This window comes from Pongo pygmaeus, chromosome 5 (genome assembly GCF_028885625.2).
Source record: "Pongo pygmaeus isolate AG05252 chromosome 5, NHGRI_mPonPyg2-v2.0_pri, whole genome shotgun sequence".
NCBI lineage: Eukaryota > Metazoa > Chordata > Mammalia > Primates > Hominidae > Pongo > Pongo pygmaeus.
Genome location: NC_072378.2, coordinates 160,622,455 through 160,647,445, shown reverse-complemented (window position 1 = coordinate 160,647,445; position 24,991 = coordinate 160,622,455). Strand labels below are relative to the sequence as shown.

General features: G+C 45.8%; 1 protein-coding gene across 1 annotated transcript in view; it reads right to left on the bottom strand.

Annotated features, from left to right (window-relative positions):
* The window catches only part of IGF2R (insulin like growth factor 2 receptor), a 138,242-nt gene that overhangs the window by 47,176 nt on the left and 66,075 nt on the right, over window positions 1-24,991 (bottom strand). Inside the window, exons 11-22 of the mRNA XM_054490429.2 lie at window positions 19,218-19,382; window positions 16,416-16,556; window positions 15,045-15,188; window positions 13,826-13,963; window positions 13,062-13,209; window positions 12,378-12,555; window positions 11,806-11,921; window positions 11,169-11,337; window positions 9,070-9,249; window positions 3,175-3,276; window positions 1,604-1,705; window positions 629-821 (exon numbers count right to left, since the gene is read on the bottom strand). Coding sequence (XP_054346404.2) covers window positions 629-821; window positions 1,604-1,705; window positions 3,175-3,276; window positions 9,070-9,249; window positions 11,169-11,337; window positions 11,806-11,921; window positions 12,378-12,555; window positions 13,062-13,209; window positions 13,826-13,963; window positions 15,045-15,188; window positions 16,416-16,556; window positions 19,218-19,382 — 1,776 coding nt within the window. The remainder of the gene's footprint in view (window positions 1-628; window positions 822-1,603; window positions 1,706-3,174; window positions 3,277-9,069; window positions 9,250-11,168; window positions 11,338-11,805; window positions 11,922-12,377; window positions 12,556-13,061; window positions 13,210-13,825; window positions 13,964-15,044; window positions 15,189-16,415; window positions 16,557-19,217; window positions 19,383-24,991) is intronic.

The window sequence follows — 24,991 nt, the reverse complement described above, 5'->3', positions numbered from 1 at the left end:
AGGTGATCATCTCAGAGAGCCCCCACCGGCGTCCCATGGCCGTACTGTGGACACTGGCTTCTACTCTAGGTACAGTGCAGAGCCTCCGAGGGCTCTGAGCTGGGAAGTGATATGATGTGATGTTTCAGAAACATCACTCTGACTGCTGTGTTGAATACAGGCTACAGCAGCCCCCCTTATCTGCGGGGGGATATGTTCCGAGACCCACAGTGAATGCCTGAAATTGAGAACCCTATATATACTATGCTGTTTCCTATACACACATACAGAGGATGAAGTTCAATTTGTAAGCTAGGCACAGCAAGAGATTAACAATAAAACAGAACAACTGTAACAATATCTGTAATGACAGCTACATGAATGTGGTTTCTCTCATTCTTTCTCACAAAATACCCTATTATTTTCGGACCATGTGATACCACAGAAAGTGAACCCGCGGATAACAGGACCCCTGTATTCTGTGAGGTCAAACGCAGGAAGACCACCGTGGTGGCTCTTGCAGCAAGGTGGACAGCACAGCCCATGGTGGCGGGGGAGTGTGCACATCCTACACTCAGGAAGGTGCGTGGCCAGCCACAGAGCCACCAGGGCCCTTTTTAGCTACAAAACAACATGGCTCTGAGCTCACCTTTGGCAGAGAGAGGCCCTTTGTAGGTCAGAGTGATGAAGCCCTCTGTGGACAGCTGGAGGCTTTTCTCAATTCCGACTGGCCTTGCTGGCTTCAGATTCTTGATGTCTTCAGTTTGGGTTTCTGCCTCACAGCCAGAAGCAGGTTTTCCCAGGATGGTCCCACAGACAGGCATTGTGCCGCAGACATTAAACTGCAGGTCAGACGGTAAGAGCCATACAAACAAATTTATGCCTTGTATCTCACCATAGACAAGAACCCTAGCAACAACAAGTCCCACTAGGTTAAACGTTTCTTATTTGTTAGTCAACTTGCCAACTTTCCACTTTCTGGCATGTTAGTACAGTTAGCACATAAGTCCAAAGGGCAGTATCTACAAACTGCCTTTAAGGTTTAGTATCTATACATCATTTAAATTCATACATCCCTGTATCTATAAATGCATAAGATCTACTGCATGTAATAATGTACCATATATAAGAGAGGGAAGACATAGAAGTCATAATGTTATAATATTTTCAATTATGAGAAAGTATGTATCATTGAAATCATGTTAATTACAAGTAAATATAAAGTGGTACCCTACATTTTTTAAATTTGATATCATTCCATTAAAAATTATTATATTATAGTTGTAAAAATGAAGTCAATTATGCTCTCTGGTGTGAAGATACAGTAAGGAGAGACCAATGGACAATGAGTACAGGCTTCAGCACTACCTTTAGAAAGTGTTTCCTTAAAGAGAACAACTTATTATTTGAAGAATAACAGTCTTCACGTCTGAACTGTACCAGAATGGTGGTAAATGGTTTTACTTCATCTTTCCCTTAAATGTGGATTTTCTCATCTCCTTCAGAGTAAGAGCTGCCACCACAGTGGCCTGGGCAATTCTCTCAACTCACCACGTGCAGGTGACTTCAATAATGCACTCTCCCTGTTTCAAAGCAAACTGGAAATGCATCATATCGCTCTTACCATAAAAATCTTCCCAATGCCAGAGACTTCATATCCTTGCGAACTGTTTAGCAGATTAAGATTAAACACAAATCCACTGTTGGGATCCCTTATAGAGCAAGCCTACAGGAAACAAAATGGGGAAAAAGGGGCGCATTCAAACCAATTCCACAGGAACATAACATACATACAGCACCTCCAGAAACCTGCAAGTATACACCTGACAAAGCTGTTTCTCCATTTACTTTCAAAATCCCTATCAAAAATGTAGCCCTACATGTAGCCTCTTCAAATACACCACCCTGAAGTATACCAAGTGTGAGCCCAGACTCAGAAATTACACTCACCTGGAAGCTGTTAAGGCTATTGCATTTCCCTAAGAAGACTATTGCTACTCCCTAAAGTTGGAGAGGAAACATAAGACTCATAAATTAGTTTCTTAAAGAAAATAAACATCTTAAGAAATCTCATGTTCTGTTTTCTGTCTCAATTATTCCCTTAAGATAATCATGGGAAGTATGATCCGGTGACTGTCAAATGATATCCTCTCCTCTCCATATTTAACTTTGCCCTGGGCCTCCCTCTGTCCACTGAATGCAGGGAAGGGGACAGTGGCCACAGCCCCAGAAACACTGTCCATGAACAGGGTGCCTGGCATCCTGCCCTCACTGAGCAGTTACAAAGCCAGGACCCTGTGCTGGGGCTGTTGGTTTGGAAAAGCCCTGGTCTCTGCTGCCAGAGTCTGCAGTGTAGCTTAGAACAGGAAGTGGGAAGGCAAACAAGTCCCACCATAAAGAAATATACACGGTGCTGTGAAAACAACTCACTACCTTGGGGAGGTCAGAGAGAACGTCACTGAGCAGCTTACTGCTATGCCCTGCAGGGTGCACTCAACAAGGGGAGGGCATGGACCCGGGCAGAAGGCGGGAGGAGCCAGAGGACACAGTAGGCACTGAGAGACTCGAGTGGCACGTTAACACCTGTGGGCTTTGCCCTACACACAGGGCCACAGTGATAGACAGGATCATATTAACACCTGTGGGCTTTGCCCTACACACAGGGCCACAGTGAGACACACAGGCCTCACCCTACAGACAGGATCACATTAACACCTGTGGGCTCTGGCCTATGCACAGGTGAGACACACAGGCCTTACCCTATAGACAGGATCACATTAACACCTGCAGGCTGTGCTCTATGGATAGGGTCACATTAAAACATACGGGCTCTACCCTCTAAGGGACAGGCACTGAGATGGTTTAGGTGTGGAGTGACGTATCGACTAGTCAGACATCTGCCGGTGGTGCAGAAGTCCCAGAGCCCACCAGGATACCACTGCCACATGGAAGGAACAAAGGAATGGAAACTACAGTGAGCAGAGAGTAAGACTGAGGGACCTTGTTCTTATCCCAGGAGCTGGGAGCTGGGGGGTGGAGAGGAACTCAGGGTGACCTGCAGACACCCACTGTCAATGCAACGCAGTAACTGATTCAGAAAGAAGGGGCTGGGGTCGTTCAGAGCTGGAACACTGGGGTGAGTTGAGGATGTCCAGCAGGCAGCTTAGCACGAGGGCCAGGTGAAAGCACACGTACCTGGTCTGTATCCGTCGTTGTCTGAATGGGACAGGCAGCCTCTGTGTTCCACAGGAAACTGACCACACACTCCCAGTTGAGAGAAAAGATGGGGTGGCTGTTCTGAATGGGCAAATCCAGGGTAAAAGTCAATACAGTAACATGGAACTTGATCTAACCAAAAGAATACTCGCCTGAGACATAAAAATAGCCAAAATCTGCTAGATGTTTATTATGAGTCAGCCAATAAGCTAGGCACTTAATGTGCATTACCTAATTAGAATTTAATGTTCTCATTCTCCCTATGAAGGCAAAATAATCTCCTACGCTTGGATATTCAGAAATATAGAAATCATGCCAGCAGTAAACGGCAGAATTCAGATCCAAACCTAGGTCTGAGCTCAAGGTTCTGAGAAGCACCCTACACAAAAAGTTGAATGCAAGAAGCCATACACAAAGGCAAAGGTACGTAGGATTCACTGACAACAGCTCAGGACTGGGCAACAATGGCCTGCGCTGTCAGAGGTCAGGAGGGTGCTGAGCAGTGGCAGGAAGAGGGCACAGGAGGACTCCTAGGGGGAAGCACGTTCTTTCTTGATGTGTAGTTTGGGGACACTCACTCAGCTGTGTCACGTTATCATCTGTGTGCCCTTCGGTGTGTATGTTTCCATAAAAAGCTCCCCAAAAGAGCCATTAGCTTTGTGACAGCACCACCACCACACAGGCAATGGTAGCTGCCGATCAGGGAGTGTTTATCACACACCAGGACTGCACTATGAGTTTTGTTAGTATTTCTCAACTGCGCCTCACAGTGACCCACAAACACAGCCTACAAATGAGAAAACTGAGGCACAAGGAAGTTAAGACACCTGCCCAGGGTCACGGGTTCAGGAACAACAGCCACTAACACTGAGTCCACACCCTTGCCCGTCAAGGGCTCTCTACCCTTGAAAGCCCCCACCCACTCCAGGCCTCAGCAACACTAGCAGTAGAATAAAAACACACCTGCTCCTTCCACTTCACAATGTGCTTGTGAAAGGGACTGAGCTTTAGCCTGTGAAAGTTCTGTAACTGAAAACCCCTGGGAGAGTGGCCCTTTCTTCCTTCAGTGAGTGTATTTCCTGTGCTGCTGCTGTGCAGCAGGCCCTATATGAGTGCTGAGAGACACGACAACAATGTGAAGTTACTCTGTAAACTAAATATGGTATCACAGAAAAGCTGGAAAACCAAGGGTCCAAGAACTTTCTGGAACTACCCAGTGTCTCAATGGCAACAAGAAACCAGAGAGGGAGGGGGCAGTCCACAGGTAGGGAATGCACAGACGTGCCCAAAACAGACCACCAGGCTGAACTGGGCAACCTAGGCATCTCCCCGTGGAACACCAAACCTGGATCCTTCCTGAGACTGAGAGAAGAAGTGGGCGGCCCAAGCTCAGGTGAACCCAAGGAGAGTGTGTACAACCCGGGCAGAACACCTCCCGCAGAGAGCATGGGCCAGGCTCAGCCTGCCCGTCATTCATTCCCTGATCACCAATATCTTCAACTCTGAAGGAAGTGTCTCTCAGGAAAAAGAGTGTGTTAGCCAATGACAAAGCAGACCAGGCAGGTGAGTGACGCAGCGTCCACTGGGCCACTGCAGGGCAAGAATGCATCCTGCTGGCTCATTTCAGTGGGGCTTGAGGAAGCTGCCACACACCCTTAACAAGGGATTGTTAATAATTTAGTTGATAATGAACATGGCTTCCAGTCTCTCCACTCTCCTAACCATCTGATAATTTCTCAAAAACACATGACCCTGGTATAAACCTAAAACTACAGGTAATAAGAAATGAAAATAAAATCCTAAGCCCCACAACTGACTGAAAACACCCCACTCTTAGCCAAAGGGACCCCAGAGAAACTTAAAAACTGCATTCCTGTCCATGACGGGGTGGAAGGTGAGACATACCGCATTACACCCCTTTCCTCGTTAACCGCTAGGCTTTCTTCCCTAAGTGCTAAACAGAAGCCGGCCCTTTTGAAAGACTCTGCTGCTGGTATCAACCTACCGCCTGACAATGTCCATCCCTTTTTGCAGTTCTGACAACACAACAATCGACCAGCATTCCCTGCTGATAAGAGACCACAACTCCCAGGTGGTCCTGGCCTTCTACGGAGGCTGCACACAGAGGGCCTTCATGTCCTCTGGTTCACCTTTCGACATACAGGGCCCAACTGTAATATATTTAAATGTTACGTCTTCAATCCAAAATGAACGTGGGGACACATGCTGCACACATGTTGCCTACCACGCATGTGCGTGCCATCCCTTCGTGAATATGCATAGCTGCTCCTGTAACCTGCTGAATATGTATACTTGGCTAACCTGTTCAGCATCCATTTGTGTCTTAGTCTTCCTCCCTCCCAGTGCTTATTTCTGGATTCTGGCCTGAGGCTACACTTCCCAGCCTGTCAGAAATGGCCACCCTGCAGGCTGCAAATCTTTATGAGAAATAAAGCTCTCCTTTCCAAATTAGATTTGAGACCATCAAAAAACTTCTAGGCTGTGTATGGTGGCTCATACCTATAATCCCAGCACTTTAGGAAGCTGAGGCAGGAGGACTGCTTGAACCTAGGAGTTCTAAGACCAGCTTGGGCCAAATAGAGAGACCCCCATCTTTACAAAAAATTTAAAAAACATTTTGATAACTACAGGTAACTCCACCTGTAGTTCCAGCTACTCAGGAGGCTGAGGTGAGAGGGTCACTTGAGCCCAGGAAGTCAAGGCTGCAGTGATTCAGTGAGCAATGATTACACCCACTACACGCTAGCCTGGGTGACACAGCAAGACCCTGTAAAAGTCCTGGACATGGATACTGGTGATAAATACAGGACACCAGAGATGTGTATAATATATGTAACCCAAAGACAGTCAGAATGGTCAGTTTAATGTTATATTTTACCCCAACTAAAAAACAGTAGCAATTGGGACTGTATAAAATGGCCCCAAAGCATTTCCATGGAAAGAAGAGCAGAGCAAACTCCACACAGTCTGCTGTTCTCCCCTGGCTAAGGAACTCAGGGCCAACAGCAATCCCACTCACCTCCTCTACCTCCTAGCCTTAATTCATTTTATTATTATTATTTTTAATACCTTTTTTTATTATATGTTAAGTTCTAGGGTACATGTGCACAACATGCAGGTTTGATATATAGGTATACATGTGCCATGTTGGTTTGCTGCACCCATCAACTCATCATTTACATTAGGTATCTCTCCTAATGCTATCCCTCCCCCAGCCCCCCAGCCCCTGACAGGCCCTGGTGTGTGATGTTCCCCACCAGGTGTCCAAGTGATCTCATTGTTCAATTCCCACCTATAAGTGAGAATATGCAGTGTTTGGTTTTCTGTCCTTATGATAGTTTGCTGAGAATGATGGTTTCCAGCTTCATCCACGCTTCTTTTGCCATGCAGAAGGTCTTTAGTTTAATTAGATCCCATTTGTTTATTCTGGCTTTTGTTACCATTGCTTTTGGTGTTTTAGTCATGAAGTCCTTGCCCATGCCTATGTCCTGAATGGTATTGCCTAGGTTTTCTTCTAGGGTTTTTATGGTTTTAGGTCTAACATTTAAGTCTTTAATCCATCTTGAATTAATTTTGTCTCAGATGTAAGGAAGGGATCCAGTTTCAGATTTCTACATATGGCTAGCCAGTTTTCCCAGCACCATTTATTAAATAGGGAATCCTTTCCCCATTTCTTGTTTTTGTCAGGTTTGTCAAAGATCAGATGGTTGTAGATGTGTGGTGTTATTTCTGAGGCCTCTGTTCTGTTCCATTGGTCTATATATCTGTTTTGTACCAGTACCATGCTGTTTTGGTTATTGTAGCCTTGTAGCATAGTTCGAAGTCAGGTAGCATGATGCCTCCAGCTTTGTTCTTTTTGCTTAGGATTGTCTTGGCAATGCGGGCTCTTTTTTGGTTCCATATGAACTTTAAAGTAGTTTTTTCCAATTCTGTGAAGAAAACCATTGGTAGCTTGATGGGGATGGTATTGAATCTACAAATTACTTTGGGCAGTATGGCCATTTTCACAACACTGATTCTTCCTATCCATGAGCATGGAATATTCTTCCATTTGTTTGTGTCCTCTTTTACTTCCTTGAGCAGTGGTTTGTAGTTCTCCTTGAAGAGGTTCTTCACATCCCTTGTAAGTTGGATTCCTAGGTATTTTATTCTCTTTGTAGCAATTGTGAATGGGAGTTCACTCATGATTTGGCTCTCTGTTTGTCTGTTAATGGTGTATAGGAATGCTTGTGATTTTTGCACATTGATTTTGTATTCTGAGACTTTGCTGAAGTTGCTTATATGATTATTATTTTGAAACAGGATCTTGCTCTGTTGCCAAGGGGCTGCAGTGTAGTAGCACATCCTCAGCTCACTGCAATCTCTGCCTCCTGGGCTCAAGTGATCCTCCCACCTCAGCCTCCCAAGTAGCAGGGACTACACGTGCACACCACCACACTTGGCTAATTTTTTAAATTTTTTGTAGAGGTGCGGTCTCATTAGGTTGCCAGGGCTAGTCTCAGACTCCTGGGCTCAAACAATCCTCGTATCTCTGCCTCCCAATTTTTTTTTTTTTTTGAGACAGGGGCTCCCTTTGTCTCCCAGGCTGCAGTGCAATCATGGCTCACTGAATCCTCAACCTCCTGGGCTCAAGGAATCCTCCTGCCTCAGCCTCCAGAGTAACTGGGACTACAGGCCTGAGCCACCACACTTGGCTAAATTTTTTTTTTATTTTTTGTAGACGGGGTCTCACTATGTTGCCTAGGCTGGTCACCAATTCCTGTCCTCAAGTGATCTTCCCATGTTGGCCTTCCACAGTGCTGGGTTAGATCTGAACCACTGTGCCCAGCCCTCAGCCTTAATTTCTTATTCCTGTTTTGTATTACACATACAGCCCTCATCGTTCACCCATAGGCCTGAGCTATACCAAGCCTCTGATTCCTATCTGTGGTCTTCGTGGTTTGGACTGCTGGGGCTCAGAAAGCAATACCCCAAGGATCAGTGCTTTGACATGCTGAGAAGCTGCCTGAGAATCAAGGTCATCCTTTTAACCGTGCCTTGTTACCTCCACCCCCAAGCACAGGGAGGGACTTTCTCTGGAATTTCCTTATCTGACCAAGAAGGCTTCTTTCCAAAAGAAACTCGGAAATCTCATTATCTATCCCACAAAAGAAGACTGAGGACAGCAATCACACCTGGACAGACTTGTGCACAAGATAATGCCTTCCTCATTCAGGCTCCAAAGAGAATCATTTGCAAGTTAATTTCTGTCCATTCTTTCTCCCAAATAATCATTTGCTGCCCCCTCAAAAGAACTGTCTACATCCCCTATCTCCCTCTCCCCTGTGAAACAGGGTACATAACCTTCTGTGTTGCATTAGGCTACTGGGTCATCTTTCTCCTGCTATTTATTCCCCGGTGCTATGCACGTCAAAATTTTAATGTCTTTTCTCCTGTTGACAGCTGATTTTCAGGGAAACTTCAAAGGGTGAAAGGGAAGCTTTCCCTTGGCCCCTACAAGACCAAACTATCTCTAAGCCCCGTTCCACTGCCACGATCCTCAACTCACAAGAACTAAGAGGCAAGATAATGTCTGTACGACTCAGAAAAAAAATCCAGGAAACAGTGTATGTCACCAGAGCCTCGAACTCCGCAGCAAAAGATGAGGCTTACACTTCAGAAATCGCAGCCATGAAGGTACCACAAATCACTCCCTGCCTGTGAACATATATACCGCACACTGACCTTAAGCAGAACTAAGACTGGCCTAGCTCCGCCACCCACCCCAAGACTGCTGCTGTTAAGAGACACATAAGGCAATGCTCAGTCAAAAAATGCAGCAGTGAAGGTCACCGGCCAGCAGCAGCGCCTTACCAGCCTGCCCCTGGAGCAGACGAGATGGATCCTCGTGGTATATGTGGTCTGTCTGCCATCGCTGGTAGTGCAGGCCGACCCATTCACGTATTCCAGAAGGAGGCTGCCGCTGTCCTCAACCACCGGGCCGGTCTTTGCCATTCCCAAGTTACTGATGGAAACCACTTCAGTGAAGGAGCCCTGCAAGAAAACCAGTCTTGTTAGGCTTTTCCCCCTGAAGATACAGTCGATTCGTTATTGGTGGTGGTTACATTCTATAAAGCTGCCGCAAACAATGAATTATTGAATACAGAACAACTGCTCCTAGGGAAATCCCCTTACTACATAAGGAATAGGAAACCATCCTCAAAGAGTTAACAACAACTGCATGCTGCGTTCCAGGCATGCAATTAAGCACCAATCAGGCTGCGTGCTGGCCTGTAACTGAAAGTCACGTAGCACTAGATACTAGTCACATCCCCATTATTGCTACAGAAAGAATCACTGGCATTAGAATCATAAGGATTTCGTTCAAGAATCACGTAAGATGTTCTTCAGATCCTGAATTCCGGTGGAAGGGCTGACACTAACCACTATGAAGACCTCCCTACAGGGAACCAAATGCAGTTTCTTCATCTCCCCATCCGATGACTTCACCCTGCACTTCTACCAATAAACAATCCCCACACCTTGGCCTGCTCCAAACCCCTTATGTCCCTCAACCCAAATTCCTTAGGGAGGTGAATTTGAGGTTTCTTCTCATCTCCTCATTTGCCTGCCCTACAATTAAACTCTTTCTCGGCTGTAATCCCCAATGTCTCAGCGTACTGACTGGCCGCACATCAGGCAAACAAACCTATTACACACAGATTATAAATCTGAAATCCCAAGACAACTCATGCTGACAGATTCTATTCTTTATTTTACAAAAGGAAAAACGAGGCTAAGGAGTGTTAAGTGGCTCACCTAAGGCTGCCCCACTAAACTTTCAGAACACAAGGGAGTAAGTCATGTTTGAAAAGACTAGTGTGAATTCTAGGCAAAAAACTTCTCCTAGGGAGACCTTACCAGGCAGTACAGCGCGGAAGTTCCAGCTCTGGAGCATCTCTGAGTTGAGATGCCAGAGTTGGAATTCAGACCCCGTCCAACCGGCCCCAGGGCTGGAGCTTTGGCACTGCACTACCTCGCCCTCTCCATCCTCTGCTCATCTCAGGGTGAGGCAGAAACAAGAGGCCAGAGTGTCCCGCTGTTCAACTTCAGCCAGGAACAGGCTTGTCGGGTACTATGCACAGTGGGCCACTACACTCGTTCCAACAATGACTGAGAAAGTGCTCTGCATGGTGATTTTGGAGTTACACATGTTCTCAAGTAGGCAAGTTCACAGATGCAGAATCTGTGAATAATGAGGACTGACTATACACTGAAGTCATTGCTCCAGTAAAGAACACACATGTGCAGAGGTAAACACAACCAGGAACTCGATTCCTAACCACCAGAGCACACTTGCCACCTTCCTTTCAAAAACCTCCAAGCTGCCACTAGCATACACCAAGAAAAGTACATTCCCAACATGCTATTTTTACAGAAGCCAACTTCCAGAGACATCTCTATTTTAAGATTCACCACGTACAACGACCACAGGAGACGGGTAAATGTTCTGGCAGTGGCTGCATTCAACCCAGTGACGAACTGCAGCGAATGAGAGCGCGTGCTTGAATCTGGTTCATCCACAGCAACTCTCCCAAACCAGTTTTTCCCCCTAATCAATCCAGAAGCAAGAGCTTTTGGAAGCAAAACTCTCTTTTTCACAGGTGTCTGCTGAAAGCACCTAAAGACACTTTTGAATTCAGGCTAGACATAACCATTCGGTGCTTCCTCTGCCCTTTGTGTGATCAAAAGTCTGCAACACAGCATTCTCCATGTGAACAATGATTCCTGTGTGACACACTTCTGCTCCTACAGGAGGCAGATGAGTTCACACGGAGGCCCCACTCCTACTCAGAGGGTTTCTCTCGAGCAGCTGTGCCGCCTTTGATCTGGATGTCCCAGAATAACCACCTCCTCTCACTAAGTCGTGGAATTAGGAGGGCAGAGGAGACACGCAGTGAAAACAGACTCACCTGATCTTTTTCATACTTCATCTGGCAAGCCGATGCATATCGGTTGCAGCCCGGCACTGGATTCAGAGGCCGACACACGTTAATGTAGTATTTCCTCCACGTGACATGTTCCCCTGAGTTGTCCATGGCGTACCAGTTTCCTCCAAGGCCACCTTCAGATTTTGCCAGACTAAAATTTCAAAGCAAAATGTATATGCTTTTAAAGAGCGTACACATTTCAGTCTCATTTATTTCTATGTAATTGGGGAAGTAAAGCTACCAAATAAAACATGCTCCACCTATCACACTACCAGGAGTTGGCTTGTCTGGGCTCATGACGCACCAGGATTACACTCCACCTTCGCTAAACTCAGTATGCAGTGGACCTTAACTGTCCCCCCGTGCCTCTGCACTGACAGTCATTGTTTTAAATGATGAAGCTAAAGGCTGAGGCTCTGCTGTGGCCAAGACTGGTTGCTATCCCAAAGGTGACCAGACTGTTATTAGAATTCACTCTGCTGAAAATGCCCCACCTTGGTCCTGCAGCCCCAGAGCCAGCATCACTCCCCATCATCAGCTCAGTCACATGCTCACCAGCAACACCTGCAACTTCAGCATCTGTACCAGGCCAAAAACAGAGCAGCTGACTCTGCCTCACCTGGAGAGGTCGTACTGCTCCAGTGTGGAGGGGTCGGTCACCACGCATTCCAGGGGCTCCTCCGGGCAGGCATAGCTGGTGTACCACCGGAAGTTGTAGGTGGAGTTATCCTCTTCCTATTCCACAGCAGATGTGCGGAGGGATGGCAAAAAGAGAAAGACACGTGACATAAAACCAGGATTCAAAAAAGGACAAGAGCAATGTTCCCAATGAGAAACTGTGAAGAAAAGCTTAGTCTGCCCATCTCCCTTCATTTTATTAAAAGGAAGACTGTCCAGTAATAAATCAGGATGAAAATTTAGCCTCTGCTAAGTGGGTGTTAATTCAGGATTTTTTTTATGCTTTTGCATGTTTTGTACCCAAAACTGACAGGCTTCTGGGCTGTTACTAAGGTGCACAACCCACTAAATAAATGGCTTAAAAAACTAATACTGCCCAGGCACCCTGGCAAATCTAATCACAGTGATGATTTGGCCAGAAAGCCAGACTGATACAAGCTCTGCTTCTCAATGAAAGGCCCACCACAGGCGTGAGTATCCTCAGGGAGCGCAATGAGGGACAAACATTCCTACCTGATATTCAGGGAAGCCCACCCCCGCATCTCGATCACAGAGAAAGGTGATAAGTGTAGCTCTCGGTGTGTGTCTTTCGTTGTTATAGGGCGTGCCGCCTCTGTAGTTCAGTTGGATCATCCCATCATAATATGAAAGCTTCGCATTACTCAGACCCAAGTTCCAAGTCTTCTCATCACTGAAATAAACACACGTTTCTCTCAGCAAAGACCTGAGAGGCAGAAGCACTCCAAGGCTGCCACACTGAAGGGAGGGCCCGTGAGCGATGTGAGGAGTCACCAGAACCAAGCCCGGGCTGCAGACCACAGGAACCCACACAAGGTCTCTAACAGCAGCAGGGATACTGGGACCCAAATCTCCTCTTGGCACCGCTGGTTTAGACAACTCACTTCATTTGAGCTACAGTTACGCAGAATGCAGAAATACGCACAGAGATATCTAGGCACTGAGAAGCACAAAATGTGCAGAAGTGAGGCATGACCTCAATCCACCCTTCTTTCCCAAGGATGGGCCTGCTCCTTTCTCTGGGAAATTAAACTCCTAACATCCTTCAGTTTTCAGACCAGGTCTCATCAGTATTTAAATGCTTGTCATAAAGCAATGACATTGAGAACACACCTATTCCTGAAAATATTTGTTAGCATATAATGCCTAAGAATGAAACAGAACTGAGAAGCTACTTGCCTTTTTGCCACCTGGCAGGCTCCTGAGTCTGGCTGACAGGGGCTCACAGACACCGGGCCACACACATTTATATAAAAGTCATACTTCTTTGTCTCAACTTTATAGGCACCATTTTTCTTTGTGAGAGGTGATAAGTCAAAAGAAAACCCTAAGAAAGAATAAAAACAATAAAAGTATGGAAGGTCAGTCCGAACAGTTAACAGAGTGGTCTCACCCCACAGTTTGAAAGGGAGAGGTTCTTCCCAGGAGGTTCCCAATGGCAGGAAGAAGTGGAGGAGGCAGAAGAGACACTGCCCCTTGAGGCCACCAGAACCGCGATTACTAACATCTTCCTTGGAGATGGACCCAACTCCACCATTCCCTTCTACTGGGTTAGCCTAAAGCGCTATTCAAAGCCCATAACTGCTGGGCTAATAAACAACAGCATGTTCAAAGCAGGATGAGCACGATATTACGGCCTTCTTGTAAGGTCTCCCTCAGAGAGGTTTCTTGCCTAGAATTCACACAAAAGCCTCTTCAAACATAATTTATTCCCTTGTGATCCGAAAGTTTTGCATTCAGCAAAACCACCTCAATAATGAATTCAAGATAGTATTTTCAGTATCTCAAATAAGCCCCAAACACCGGATGTTCAGAATTTTGTTCAAACAGCATGAATAAAATTCTAACGCGGGTTACCCTGAAAACCTCACACAGAATGTTAAGGAAAAAACCTTAAGTGGTTCCAAGTCACATTAAAGCAGAGATCCTGCTCGGACACAGACCTGCCTGGGAGTCAAAGACCGTGCAGTTCTCCCCTTCTGTCTTAGACAGCACACACGCCGCAGCTGTGTGCCACTCAAACTCATAAAAGCAACCGCCTTCCCCAGAAGTTCTCAACACTGGTGCACTTTCCAGATCACCTGTCAACAGGGAAAAGAAACGGGGATCACTAATCCATTCATTCCTAAAATATCTTACCTCATTCTTCTCTGCTAGAAGTAGACTTGGAAGGGACGGTGGGAAATGAGGTATAATGCATAGAAGGGTCAAAAAACAGCCCTACAAATACTGTAGCATTTCACCTATATGAGGTATCTAGAACAGTCAAATCCGTAGAGACAAAAAGTAGAAGAGAGGGAATGGAGAGCTCGTGTTTAATGGGAACTGAGTTTCAGTCTGGGAGGATGAAAAAGTTCTGGAGATGGATGGTGGTGGTATTACACAACAATGTCACCAAGCTACATACTTAAAAGCAGTTAAGATGGTAAATTTTATGTTATGTTGTATATTTTACCATATAAAACAAACAAAATGACCCTAGCTTCTGACTTTATCCCACAGCTGGGAACTTATCCAAAGGAAATATTTCAATGGGAGGTAGAGACAGGATACATAATAGCACAATTAGCAACACTGGAAACGTGCTATTAATCCAACAATAAGGAAAATGTTCAAAAATAGTAAAACCACACCACGTCAACAAGGAAGTTCCTAAAAATTATTAATGGAACTGTGAAACATAGAAAAGTATTTACAAAATACTACACTTTGAGAAACATTAAGATTTGTTAACAAAAATTTTGACTTGGTAAAAACAACATACACCTATAAATAAAGGTAATGAAAATTAACATTGTGTTTAAGTGGTGAGATCATGGGCAATGTTTTAAACCATTTATGATTTTTTTCCCCTTTGGAGGAAGTTAAGTAACCGCATGACTGGCCGCGTATCAGTCCCGAGGAAGAGGATACAGCGCTGAGACCCACAACTCCCTTCTGACACCATCTGGTTTCTCCATTTCTGATTTGGTTTTGGGGAGGGGATGAGGGAAAAATTCCAAATGACCTATCTCCCATCACCAGAGTCTGGAACTCAAAATGCTTAACACCATGCCAATCTGTCTGATCAGTTTTGCAGTGACTGATGAGGAACAGAGATATGAAGAATGCAGGAACTCTGGCAGAAGCCATAAAAGATTTCATCTTTTTTAAAATTTTTACCTGGCTTGCATACAAGTGTGATATTAGTTTTTATTTTCTTGCCATGACCACAATCATCGCCATCTGAATACGAGAGTTGAATATTTCCTTTCTCTTTCATGGGAGAGGAAATAAATTTTCCCAGATTTTTACTTCCATTCTTATCTGGAAGAGAAAGGGGAAAAAAAAACAGAAGATGTGGCTAAAAATGATCATCACACACACAAAGAAGTGATTTAAAAAAAAAAGAAAGAAAAAGAAAGAAAGAAAGAAATCAGCCCAAACCCAGCAAGTGCAGCCCTTCTCCAGCCCACTGAACCCACCAGGGCAGTGGATGGGTTTCCCTAGAGTGCCACGTTTGGATAGACGTTAACAGCCACATCGGGGTCCTCCAGGGTCATCCATAGGTTCAGCCAGAAAGTGCCATGAATGACGTACAATGCCCTTCCAGGGCAAGAAAGACCAAATGGCTTGCAACATGCATCAGCACCAACTGTAAACGGACATTGTCCCCCACTGTCAGGGCTTCAGCTACCCCAAGACACAAAGTCTTTTGAAAGCACAGCCACACAGCCAAGGGTAAGAATGTGTCTCATATCCAAAGCAGAAATTAACGAAACCTGTTTAGCAACCCAAGCAGGAGGCCGCTTACTTCTTGGTTCACTTGCTTTTTGTTATAAAGGATTAAAACTCTGTTCCGAAGTCCTTCTTAGTAAAGACATGGACATGCCTGAACCTGCTTTTAAAGACACACCAGCAATTCTGAATACGAGATAATTCCTAAAATCCAACGAGGCTCACAATTCCTTATTGAATGCTTTTAACAGATTCTCACTATTCTCATAGCCTGGCATTTTCAAAGTGAGTCATAAATGACAAAAATGAATGTGCTAAATACCTGTATCAAATACTTGAGAAGTCTCTGCATGACAGCTACGGGACCAAAACAATAACAGCAAAAGGAAGCAAAGCATGCAAGCCCCTCTTACACTAGGGCTACAGCTGAGATTACACTTCACTCAAGCCATAACTTTTGAACGATTCTAGGCAATAAAGTTGTTAAAAAATAAAATAAAATCACTTGTACACAAATACTGGCAACGTTATTCTTCAGGTTACAAACTAAAAAGATGACGCAGTATTTTCCACGTGGTTCCTTCTGTTCCCAGTTATGGTTTTAGCCCATGTCAGGGAGCTCCAGCCAACTTCACGATTCCAGAGTGCATCGAGCAGTTACTGACATCTGAGTTATGAATAAAATTTTTTTTACCATCCTTCATGTGATTATAGAAAGAGGAGGCTTAGATGAACCACAGAAAGATCTTCTAACTCATTCCAAACCGGATGCCCTAGAAAAGCATCACCTAGATCTTCCGTCCGGGCACAACTCACCCACTGCGCACACTGCCGCGTCCTCGGGACACCCTCGTGCCTTGCCTTCCTGCAGCACTCTGTGACAGATATTAATGAAAAAATGCTTCTTCTCTGTTTCCGTCTGGCTGCCATCCACGGCTTCCCAATTCTGCTCTGGTTCTGTAACAAAACAAAAGTGTATTTTAGCCAAAAGCAATGCTGATTTCTGTGAGTCACAGAATAAATAGTGATTAAGCCAAAGGTCAAGGGCTCAAAGCTCCCAAACCACTTCATCACTCAATCCCCAGCGCTCACATTTCTGGAACCCGGGCAGACTGAAAGCACAAAAATTCACCGAGATTCTCAGGTTTCTCATTTAATGTGACAGAAACAAACTACACCCCAATACTTCTTCAGAAGAGTAGGCCCAACTGGGGGACAGAGAACTGAACAGCAAAATTCTCCCAAGCCCCACAGTATGAAATTAGAAACTGAAAACCCAAATCAAGAAGCCAGCCTGTGTCTTGGGACGCAGTAGAGTGGTACATCATTGCTAATACACCCCGCTCAACACCACTGCTAATACACCCAGCTCGGCCCCTGTGAAGGCCTGTGCAGCTAAAAGAAACCAGCAACCTCTTACACATCTGCAGACTGAGTGCAGGACACAACGCATGCTACCACAGAAGACAAGCAAGGTACCACAGGTGGCCGCTGAACTCACAAGACTCATGAGCTGGTCAGTGTGAGCAGATACTGATTAGGCACCTGCAGGAGGTGAGGGGGCACCAGCTGACTGTCACCAGCACAGCAAGCAAGGGCGAGGGCATCCACAAAAAGCAAACCACACGGTGAACAGTCGCTGAAGGAGTAACTTAGAAAGTGTGTCATGGAGGAGGTAAAGATATAAAAATACACGTTCTCATTTGAAAATGCTCCCTTTGCAGGTTGGGTACTCGGGTTTGGAAGGCAAAAACCCCATGACTCATCAGTGGTGATACAGTACATTTGGAGAAGCACTTTCCAATGTTAACAGCCTAAAAGAAACCATACAAGACTGTGCATGTGAACAAGGACCTGCCCTAAACACTGGAAGTCTGGGGTGGAGCCAGATGGGCTGTAAAGTCTTAAGGGACTTCTTCAAGCAGTAAGGAATGGTTTTAGCTCTCCCCTCATAATTTACTTAGGGCTATCTATGCGCAAATGCCACGAAATGACTGCAGATTCCAAGAGACCAGAGCTGTGTCAGGAAGTCTGTAGACTGAAAAATGTATCTCTCCTTATCTCATAGATCCTAGGTGGTCTCTTATACACAGTGATGTTTAAAAAAAAAAAGTTAACTTAATGAATCTAACAGCACCACCCAGTTCACTGTAAGAAACCCGGGCCTGGAGAGCAGCTCGCTCAAGCAAATGTGGTTGGATGCGGCAACACCAGTCCTCAGCCAGGTCTCCAACTCTGCAGCTAGAACTCTTTCTGCTTCACAGAAAACCAATGTCTTCACTAGCACCCACGTGCCAGAATTAACTACGGCACTGTTCCCAGCAGCACACAGGGTGTTTAACCACAACAGCACTGACAGCATTCCCTGCCCAGGCGGTTCACAGTGAGGCAGGTTCTCAAACACTCCACAAGAGGGATTCCTCTTTCTAACCTGGTATTTAGCAAACCAGGTGGGACTCAGAAGACAGGAGCAGCAGTGCTGTCACCGCTGGCAGTCTTATTTAAAAAAAAAAAAAAAAAAAAAAACAAGATACATGTGGAAAACTTGCAGGTACATAGGTACACATGTGCCACGGTGGTTTGCTGCACCTACTGATCCATCCTCTAAGTTCCCTCCCCTCACCCCCAACCCTAAACAGGCCCTGGTGTATGCTGTTCCCCTCTGTGCCCATGTGTTCTCAACGTTCAACTCCCACTTATGAGTGACAACATACCGCCAGCAGTTCTGTGACTGTTCTGGGGTGGCAATTACACGAGGCAAGTCATTCCCTCTGCTTCGGGTCATCTCCCCCTTACAGAGACAACTGGCTTCTGTACACCTAATTTGAGCTGCCAAGAGGGTAAAACCAGAAATCCCCCCATCAGATTATCCCTGCTTGAGACTCCCATTCTTATTATTCCACCTGCTCTGTTTCCTGCTAAATTCCAAGCCCCCGAGGGCAGGGATTGTGCTGTCGGGGGTGCTGCTGCCTCCTCGGCACCTCATCTGCTGCCTGCTGTGCAACAGCAAGCTCAGCCTAGAGTACAAGCCCACTGCACACTGAGGCAGCAGTGAACAGCAGCCCAAGGCGCACATCCACCTGCCTACAGAATCCAAACAGAAGAACCCCAGGGGGCAGAGGCTGCAGATCCCACCTCAGAGACGGAAAAGAGGCAGTGTGTAAAAGGGTGAAAACACAAGGTCAAAAGACAGCAACTGAGCCGCAGCTCCACTCTGCGGGCCTGACAGTTCCTGTGTTAAGTGGGAATATGGCCTATGGGAAGGCTGTTATAAGAGAGAAAAAAAAAATTTAAAGGAAAAAAAAGCAAGCAAGCAAGCTTCTAAACAACACAGAGCACAAGGCCTGACACCCTGTAGGTGCAGGGCAGTTTCCACTCAACTATGATGAGCCCAAGGTAATCCAACCAGAAAACAATAATGCTGGTCTCAAATTCAGTTATTTCACCTCCCAGTCCAATGCTCCTTCTAATAATTCACACAGCCACATGAAAAAAGCAGGGGTGGGCTGTGACCCAATCCACTGACAAAGAAAATAGTAACAGCATTTCCAAAAGTACTCATGGGAAAATGTTCCATGAGCATGTGGACTGAGACCCACATGGCAAGGAGGGCAGTACCTGCATGGCGGACCAGCGCGGACAGGTCGTAGCGCTTCTTCCCATCGGTAGCACCGCAGAGGAGGTCTTCCTTCTCCTTAACACAGGCGTATTTCGTGTCCCATGTGAAGAAGTAGGTGCAGTCAACCTCCCCTGTGAATACAGGAGTTCCTTTCCCATCGTTACCTGCACGATTCAAGAGGAGAAATTTAAATTCCATTCGTGACCAAAACTGAGGAACAGCTAAGGAGCAAGGAAGAAACTGAACAGGACCAATGCCAACTGATCAGTTAAAAAATTCAGGTCCAGATTTTTTTTAGAGACCATGGGGGTCTGAGTTGAGAGAGGCTTCTACTAAGCTTCAGATGCTTAACCCTAAGTCCTTGATGGCAGGCCAGCATGCCTTTCATTTTGGGAGACATTGACAGAAGGCTGTGTACAGCACCTTCAAAGATAAGATTAAAAGGGCAGGCAGGAGGAACGAAAGAGCAGTGAGTGGGATCCTCTGCTCCCGGGCTGTGGTCAGCTCCCAGAGGCTCCTGAACATCTCTGGGTGACACTGGGGACTCACAGAAAGGAGGACAGAAATGGAGCTCTAGTTCCCTGTGGACTGCTGACTTAGTGATGCGACTGTGAACAAGACAAGTTCTCTGGGACTCATCCCTAAAGTAAAATAAGAGTGGAAACCATCTACAGTCAGTTGCTCCCAGTGAAAGCACGCCAAGGTCCTATGCCAGCCCCACAATGTTAGCGGCACACCTCCAAACAGTGCTGGTATTCTGCGGCTCCGTCAGTGCACCTGTCTGTAACACCCTCCTCAAATCAAGCCTCTTCTTCCACCAAGAGTGAGCCACCCAGATTTTCCATCCGTCAGCAGGAATAGTTCAGGTCTAAGTCTGAAAACCAGCTCTTCACAGGCCACGTCCCCATCCCATGGACACTGAGATTCAGAGGCTTTGCTGACTTGCTCCTTGCTGGAAATCCTATCCCTGCACCTTTCCAGGCTAGGGGGCCATGGGCACAACACTCCTTTTCCCACCCCTGATGGTTTCATAATCCCTGTCTGAGCCTCCCACCACGTGATCTGCCTCCTTGAGGTTTGGTATCATAAGCTATGTAACGATCTAAGAAAACAGGAAGTAAGATTCTGTACCAAGACCAAATGATATTTCAATTGTAACTTCTATCCAATCTTTAATATTATCATCACTATAATTATAATACCAGCCACAGCAGCGAACCTGTAGTGAGCACAATCTCAGCCAGGCACTGAGCTCAGCATCTCAGCTACATAAAGGCAAGCTGCAGAAAAACAGGCTCTGTTTAAGTACTTTCTTTATACAGTTACGTGCTGCATAACAACATTTGGTCAACAACAGACCGCATATAAAACGGTGGCCGCAAAAGATTATAATATCGTATTTTTACTGGACCTTTTCTATGTTTAGATATATTTAGATACTCAAATACTTACCGTTGTGTTACAACTGCATGCAGTATTCAGTACACTCACATGCTGTACACACTTGTAGCCCAGGAGCAACAGGCTACACCATATAGCTTAGTGTGCAGCAGGCTGTACCATCTAGGTGTGTGTTAAGTACACTCTATGATGTTCACACAATGACAAAATCGCCTAATGACACATTTCTCAGAACATATTCCTATTGTTAAGCAACACATGACTATATTCATCTATTTGATCCTCTAAACCCCATGGCAAAGGTACAATTTTAGCACCATTTTGCAGATTTAGTGTGGCTAACTAATTTGCTTATGGTTTCATAACTAAAAACTAGGACAGCTGTGAATCAGACCCTGAGGGTCTGGCCTCATCCGTGCTCATAACCACAAGGCAAGATCGCCCCACTCTACTGTGGGGTTTTTTCTATTTTTCTTTTTTTCTTTGGTTTTCTCTCCTGTGTTTTTTGTTTGTTTGGTTGGCTGGTTTGGTTTGGTTTTTAATAAGCACACTAAGCCACTGTCTTTAAGGAATGCCTTCCACCTTCACCTCCTGGGCATAGCTGACAACCCAGAGGCAGCTACCATAGCTGGGCCCCTGAGCTTACCAGTGAACTAACTTAGCAACAGTGACGCGCCTCTGCCTCTCTTCATCCCGCCCACAAGGTTTACACGCAGTTTAATCCTACTAGATTCACATTTCACTACTGAAAAAGATTTGTGTTCTGCAAACGTGAAGAAAAACGTGTAAGTTTACAAATAATTAAATACTACTACAAATCGTCCCAGTACTCATCCGTACTTTTGAGCTGGTTTTGCATCTGAGACGTACTAATAATCTGCAGGCAGAGTCCATTTTGTAAATAACCATTGGTACGTACCTTACACATATTCTTACTTAATTCCTCAAAGAATTTTAGCAGAACAGTAAGCTGTGCTCCCCTCTCCCAAACCACTAGGGTTCATTTTTAAGCATACTGGGCTTTGACTTCAGAAATCACTATTCATGAGGCCTATGTTTTCTGTCCACTCATCAGCAATGTTAGGATTAGCTCTGCACAATCTCTCCCTCACTCACACAATCCCCAAGTTGCCAGTCTGGCTCCACAGGCTCTAGTTTATTCTCCAGCACACCATTTTGTGTCCTCAGTCTCTCAATTCCAGCAAAAGGGGAAGGAAGGTTTTCAAATGGAACCAACGAGCTCTCTGCCTAAGGAGGAGGCAGCAGCACCCATTTCTCTGTGGCAAAAACAATGCTACCTCTTATCCAACCAGTTTAATTTGTCCTCTAGACACATAGCTAAACTCCATTTCCCTGCCTCCTCTGCTATTCAGGCTGGGCCAAGTGACTTATTTCTGGCCTGGAAAAAAAACAAAACAAAGCAAATTGATGTTCCCATCCTGCAGAGCCCCTGGAAGTCACATCTACAGATGTCAGAAACACAGGATGGAAAAAGCGTAGGTCTCCAAATGACCACATGGAGCAGAGCCCGCACCCCCCACCCCAGCCCCATCCCCAAGGACTAGCACTGAACTAAGAAAATAAACCTTTAATGGGCTGAGCCACTTAAATTTGTGAGTAGTTTATTAGCCTATCCTAACGAATTCTGCTCTTCCAAAAAATTATCTAACATCTTTATTTAAAAGAATCACCAATAATAAAGCATCACTTTACAACAAACCAGATTTAAACAATTGGTAAAAAATATTATGACCAAAAGATGCACTTGCATCCTGAAAAGTATATGAACCTCAGATTCACATGCATAATTCCTAGAGATCCAACTTAAACCACACTTCTATTACATAGCCAATTAACACTCGTTCACCTTCAAAAATACATTACATCTATCTAATAAACAGAGTCTACCAAGGGATTGTCTCCAAAAACTCTAAGTTTAAATTCGAGCAAAATAATAATGAACTAATTTTACAGTATATAGTTTGCTCTCAAAGTTTGGAGTGCTGAATTACAGAGCTGGAAGGAATTGTAAGTATTTTTTAATCCAACTCCTGCCTGACAGCCAGCTCAAAACCCTCCCACAAAACACCTGACATCTCTCTGTCCAGGCTCCTTGTTACAATCATAATGAAAACAGCCTAGGAAAACATGGGTTTTTTAATATCAGGATGTCACTGTTAATTTTGTTAAGTACAACGATGGTACTGAATTTACATAAAGGAATGTTCTTTCTTGGCATCAGGGTGGGGTGATACGAGCCATCAATGACGTATGGCTTACATGAAAAATCTGGCAAAACATCAATGGCTGTCAGAGTGGCAGGCATGTAAATTTTTGTTTTAATGTTCTATGTTTGAAAATTTTTATAATGAAAAGGAAAAATGGAGCTACAGGAGGCCTTCACGCGTTTTGTCAAGCCTCAGCTTATCTGGGCTTTAGCTCTCTCTGGGCCCATGGTTTCATAACTAAAAACTAGGGCAGCTGGGAACCAAACCCAGAGGGTGTGGCCTCATCTATGCTCATAACTACAAGGCAAGATCTCCCCACTGTACTGCGGGTCTTCTTTTTTTTTTTTTCTATTTTTCTTTCTTTCTGTTCTTTGGTTTTTCTCTCCTGTGTTTTTTGTTTGGTTGGCAGCTCCCTCAATGTCCACACCTCTTCCCTGTAAGTCTGAGACGATATAATGCCCTTCTCATATCCTGCTCGTCCATTTCGATCTTTTTGGATAATGATTCTGTCTTCCCAGCATCCCCAAATGAGATCACCGCACTCTCAAAGATCTCGGCCAAGTCATTAATAAAAAGCACTGAACAGAACAGGCCAAAGGAGGTCATCACAAAGTTGCAGGGAGATTCAGACCACAGCAGAGCAGCCCGAGCCAGCCGGAGTCCAGGAGAGCCAGTTGGGGTGACCTGGGAGCCAGAACCAAGGTCTGGCATCGGCGGGGCACATGGGGAAGATACAGGCTGCATCCCTAGGGACTGGGGACACCGAGTAGGAGAGACGTGATTCAAGGTGCAGACATGGCTAAGGAGGCTAGTAGCATAGGTAGGCTAGGAGGTGAGGGCGATGAGAGAATGATGCAGAAGCTGAGGGGTGCAGGGAGTGCTCAGACCAGACGGGAGGTGCATCCAGAGGCCACACTGATTTTCTCATTCACGAGTCAGATGTATGTCATACCCCTGCTGAAAATCCTTGGGACTTTACGGATTTCCAGATATAATCCAGCTCCTCTACAGGGCATACAAGTTTCTTACGATACTGCACACTGTTCCAGGGTCATCTTCAGCGACATTCCCCATACACAGCCTCTAACCTGCTTGCAGTTCCCCTGGTCCATGCCTTTGAATGTCTGGAGGCCCAGGCCCTACAGCTACCCCAACACGGGACTAGCATGCTCCTCAACGTAGCGTGGCTCAGGCAGCACTTCCTCCTCTCTGAACTGCCTGACCCCTGCGCCCAGCCCAGACCCCAGCCAGCTGACCTCCACGCCTCCCTCCTGGTGAAGGAGTGGAGCGACGACACTAAGCACTCGCCCTACTCTAGCAGCACTGCCCTGAGCCTCCATCATCATGCTCCTTATCTCTGCTTCTAGTCTGTGAACACCTAGAGAGCCGTCTATCCTCACAACACCCTCCAGCCTCATAGGGCCTAAGCAAATAGGTACTAAAAAAATGTACATATTGTGAAAGTAACAAAAGGGGCCATGTAGAGAACAAGGACAGCAATGGCAGACCTGTGAACAAGGGCACCCCAGGGGCAGGTGCCACAACAGCAGTTACTGGGGCATTTTGGGCTCGAAAGCCTTCCCAGTGGCAAGACCCTGGGCTGGTTCTTTGCCTGCTTGCTAGGACATTCGCAGGGGTGTGGTGCTACCAGGGCAGGGGTGCCTGACTGTCTCTCCCAACGCAGACCTGATCTCCGGAGGCTTCAAGAGCATGGTTCACATCATGTCCAGCTGCCTCTCCCTCATCCCACAGTGAATCCTGTAGCAACCCATCCTGTAACCAAGCCACCCAAAGCTCTGCCATAGAAAAACACACAGAACACACAGAAGCAAGGGCCAGAAAGACCCTCCGGGTGGGGCAGCACTTGGGCTGGAAACCAGAATGGGCTCTAGAACTGCTCTGAGCAGTGGTGGGATGCCCTGCAGGGTGCCTGGAGTCACAGCGTGGGGGTCAACAGATGGGGCAGGTCTCTTATGATGATGGAATCCCATCATCTCTCTACAGCTACAACTGCATCTACAATCGTCAAGATAATGGACAGTGGCACCGCTTTTTGATATGCCAGTGCCTTGGTGACTCAAGGGTGCTTCTCATCACTCAGAGAAATGCACACCTTCAGCTTCAACACAGCCAGTGACATTTTG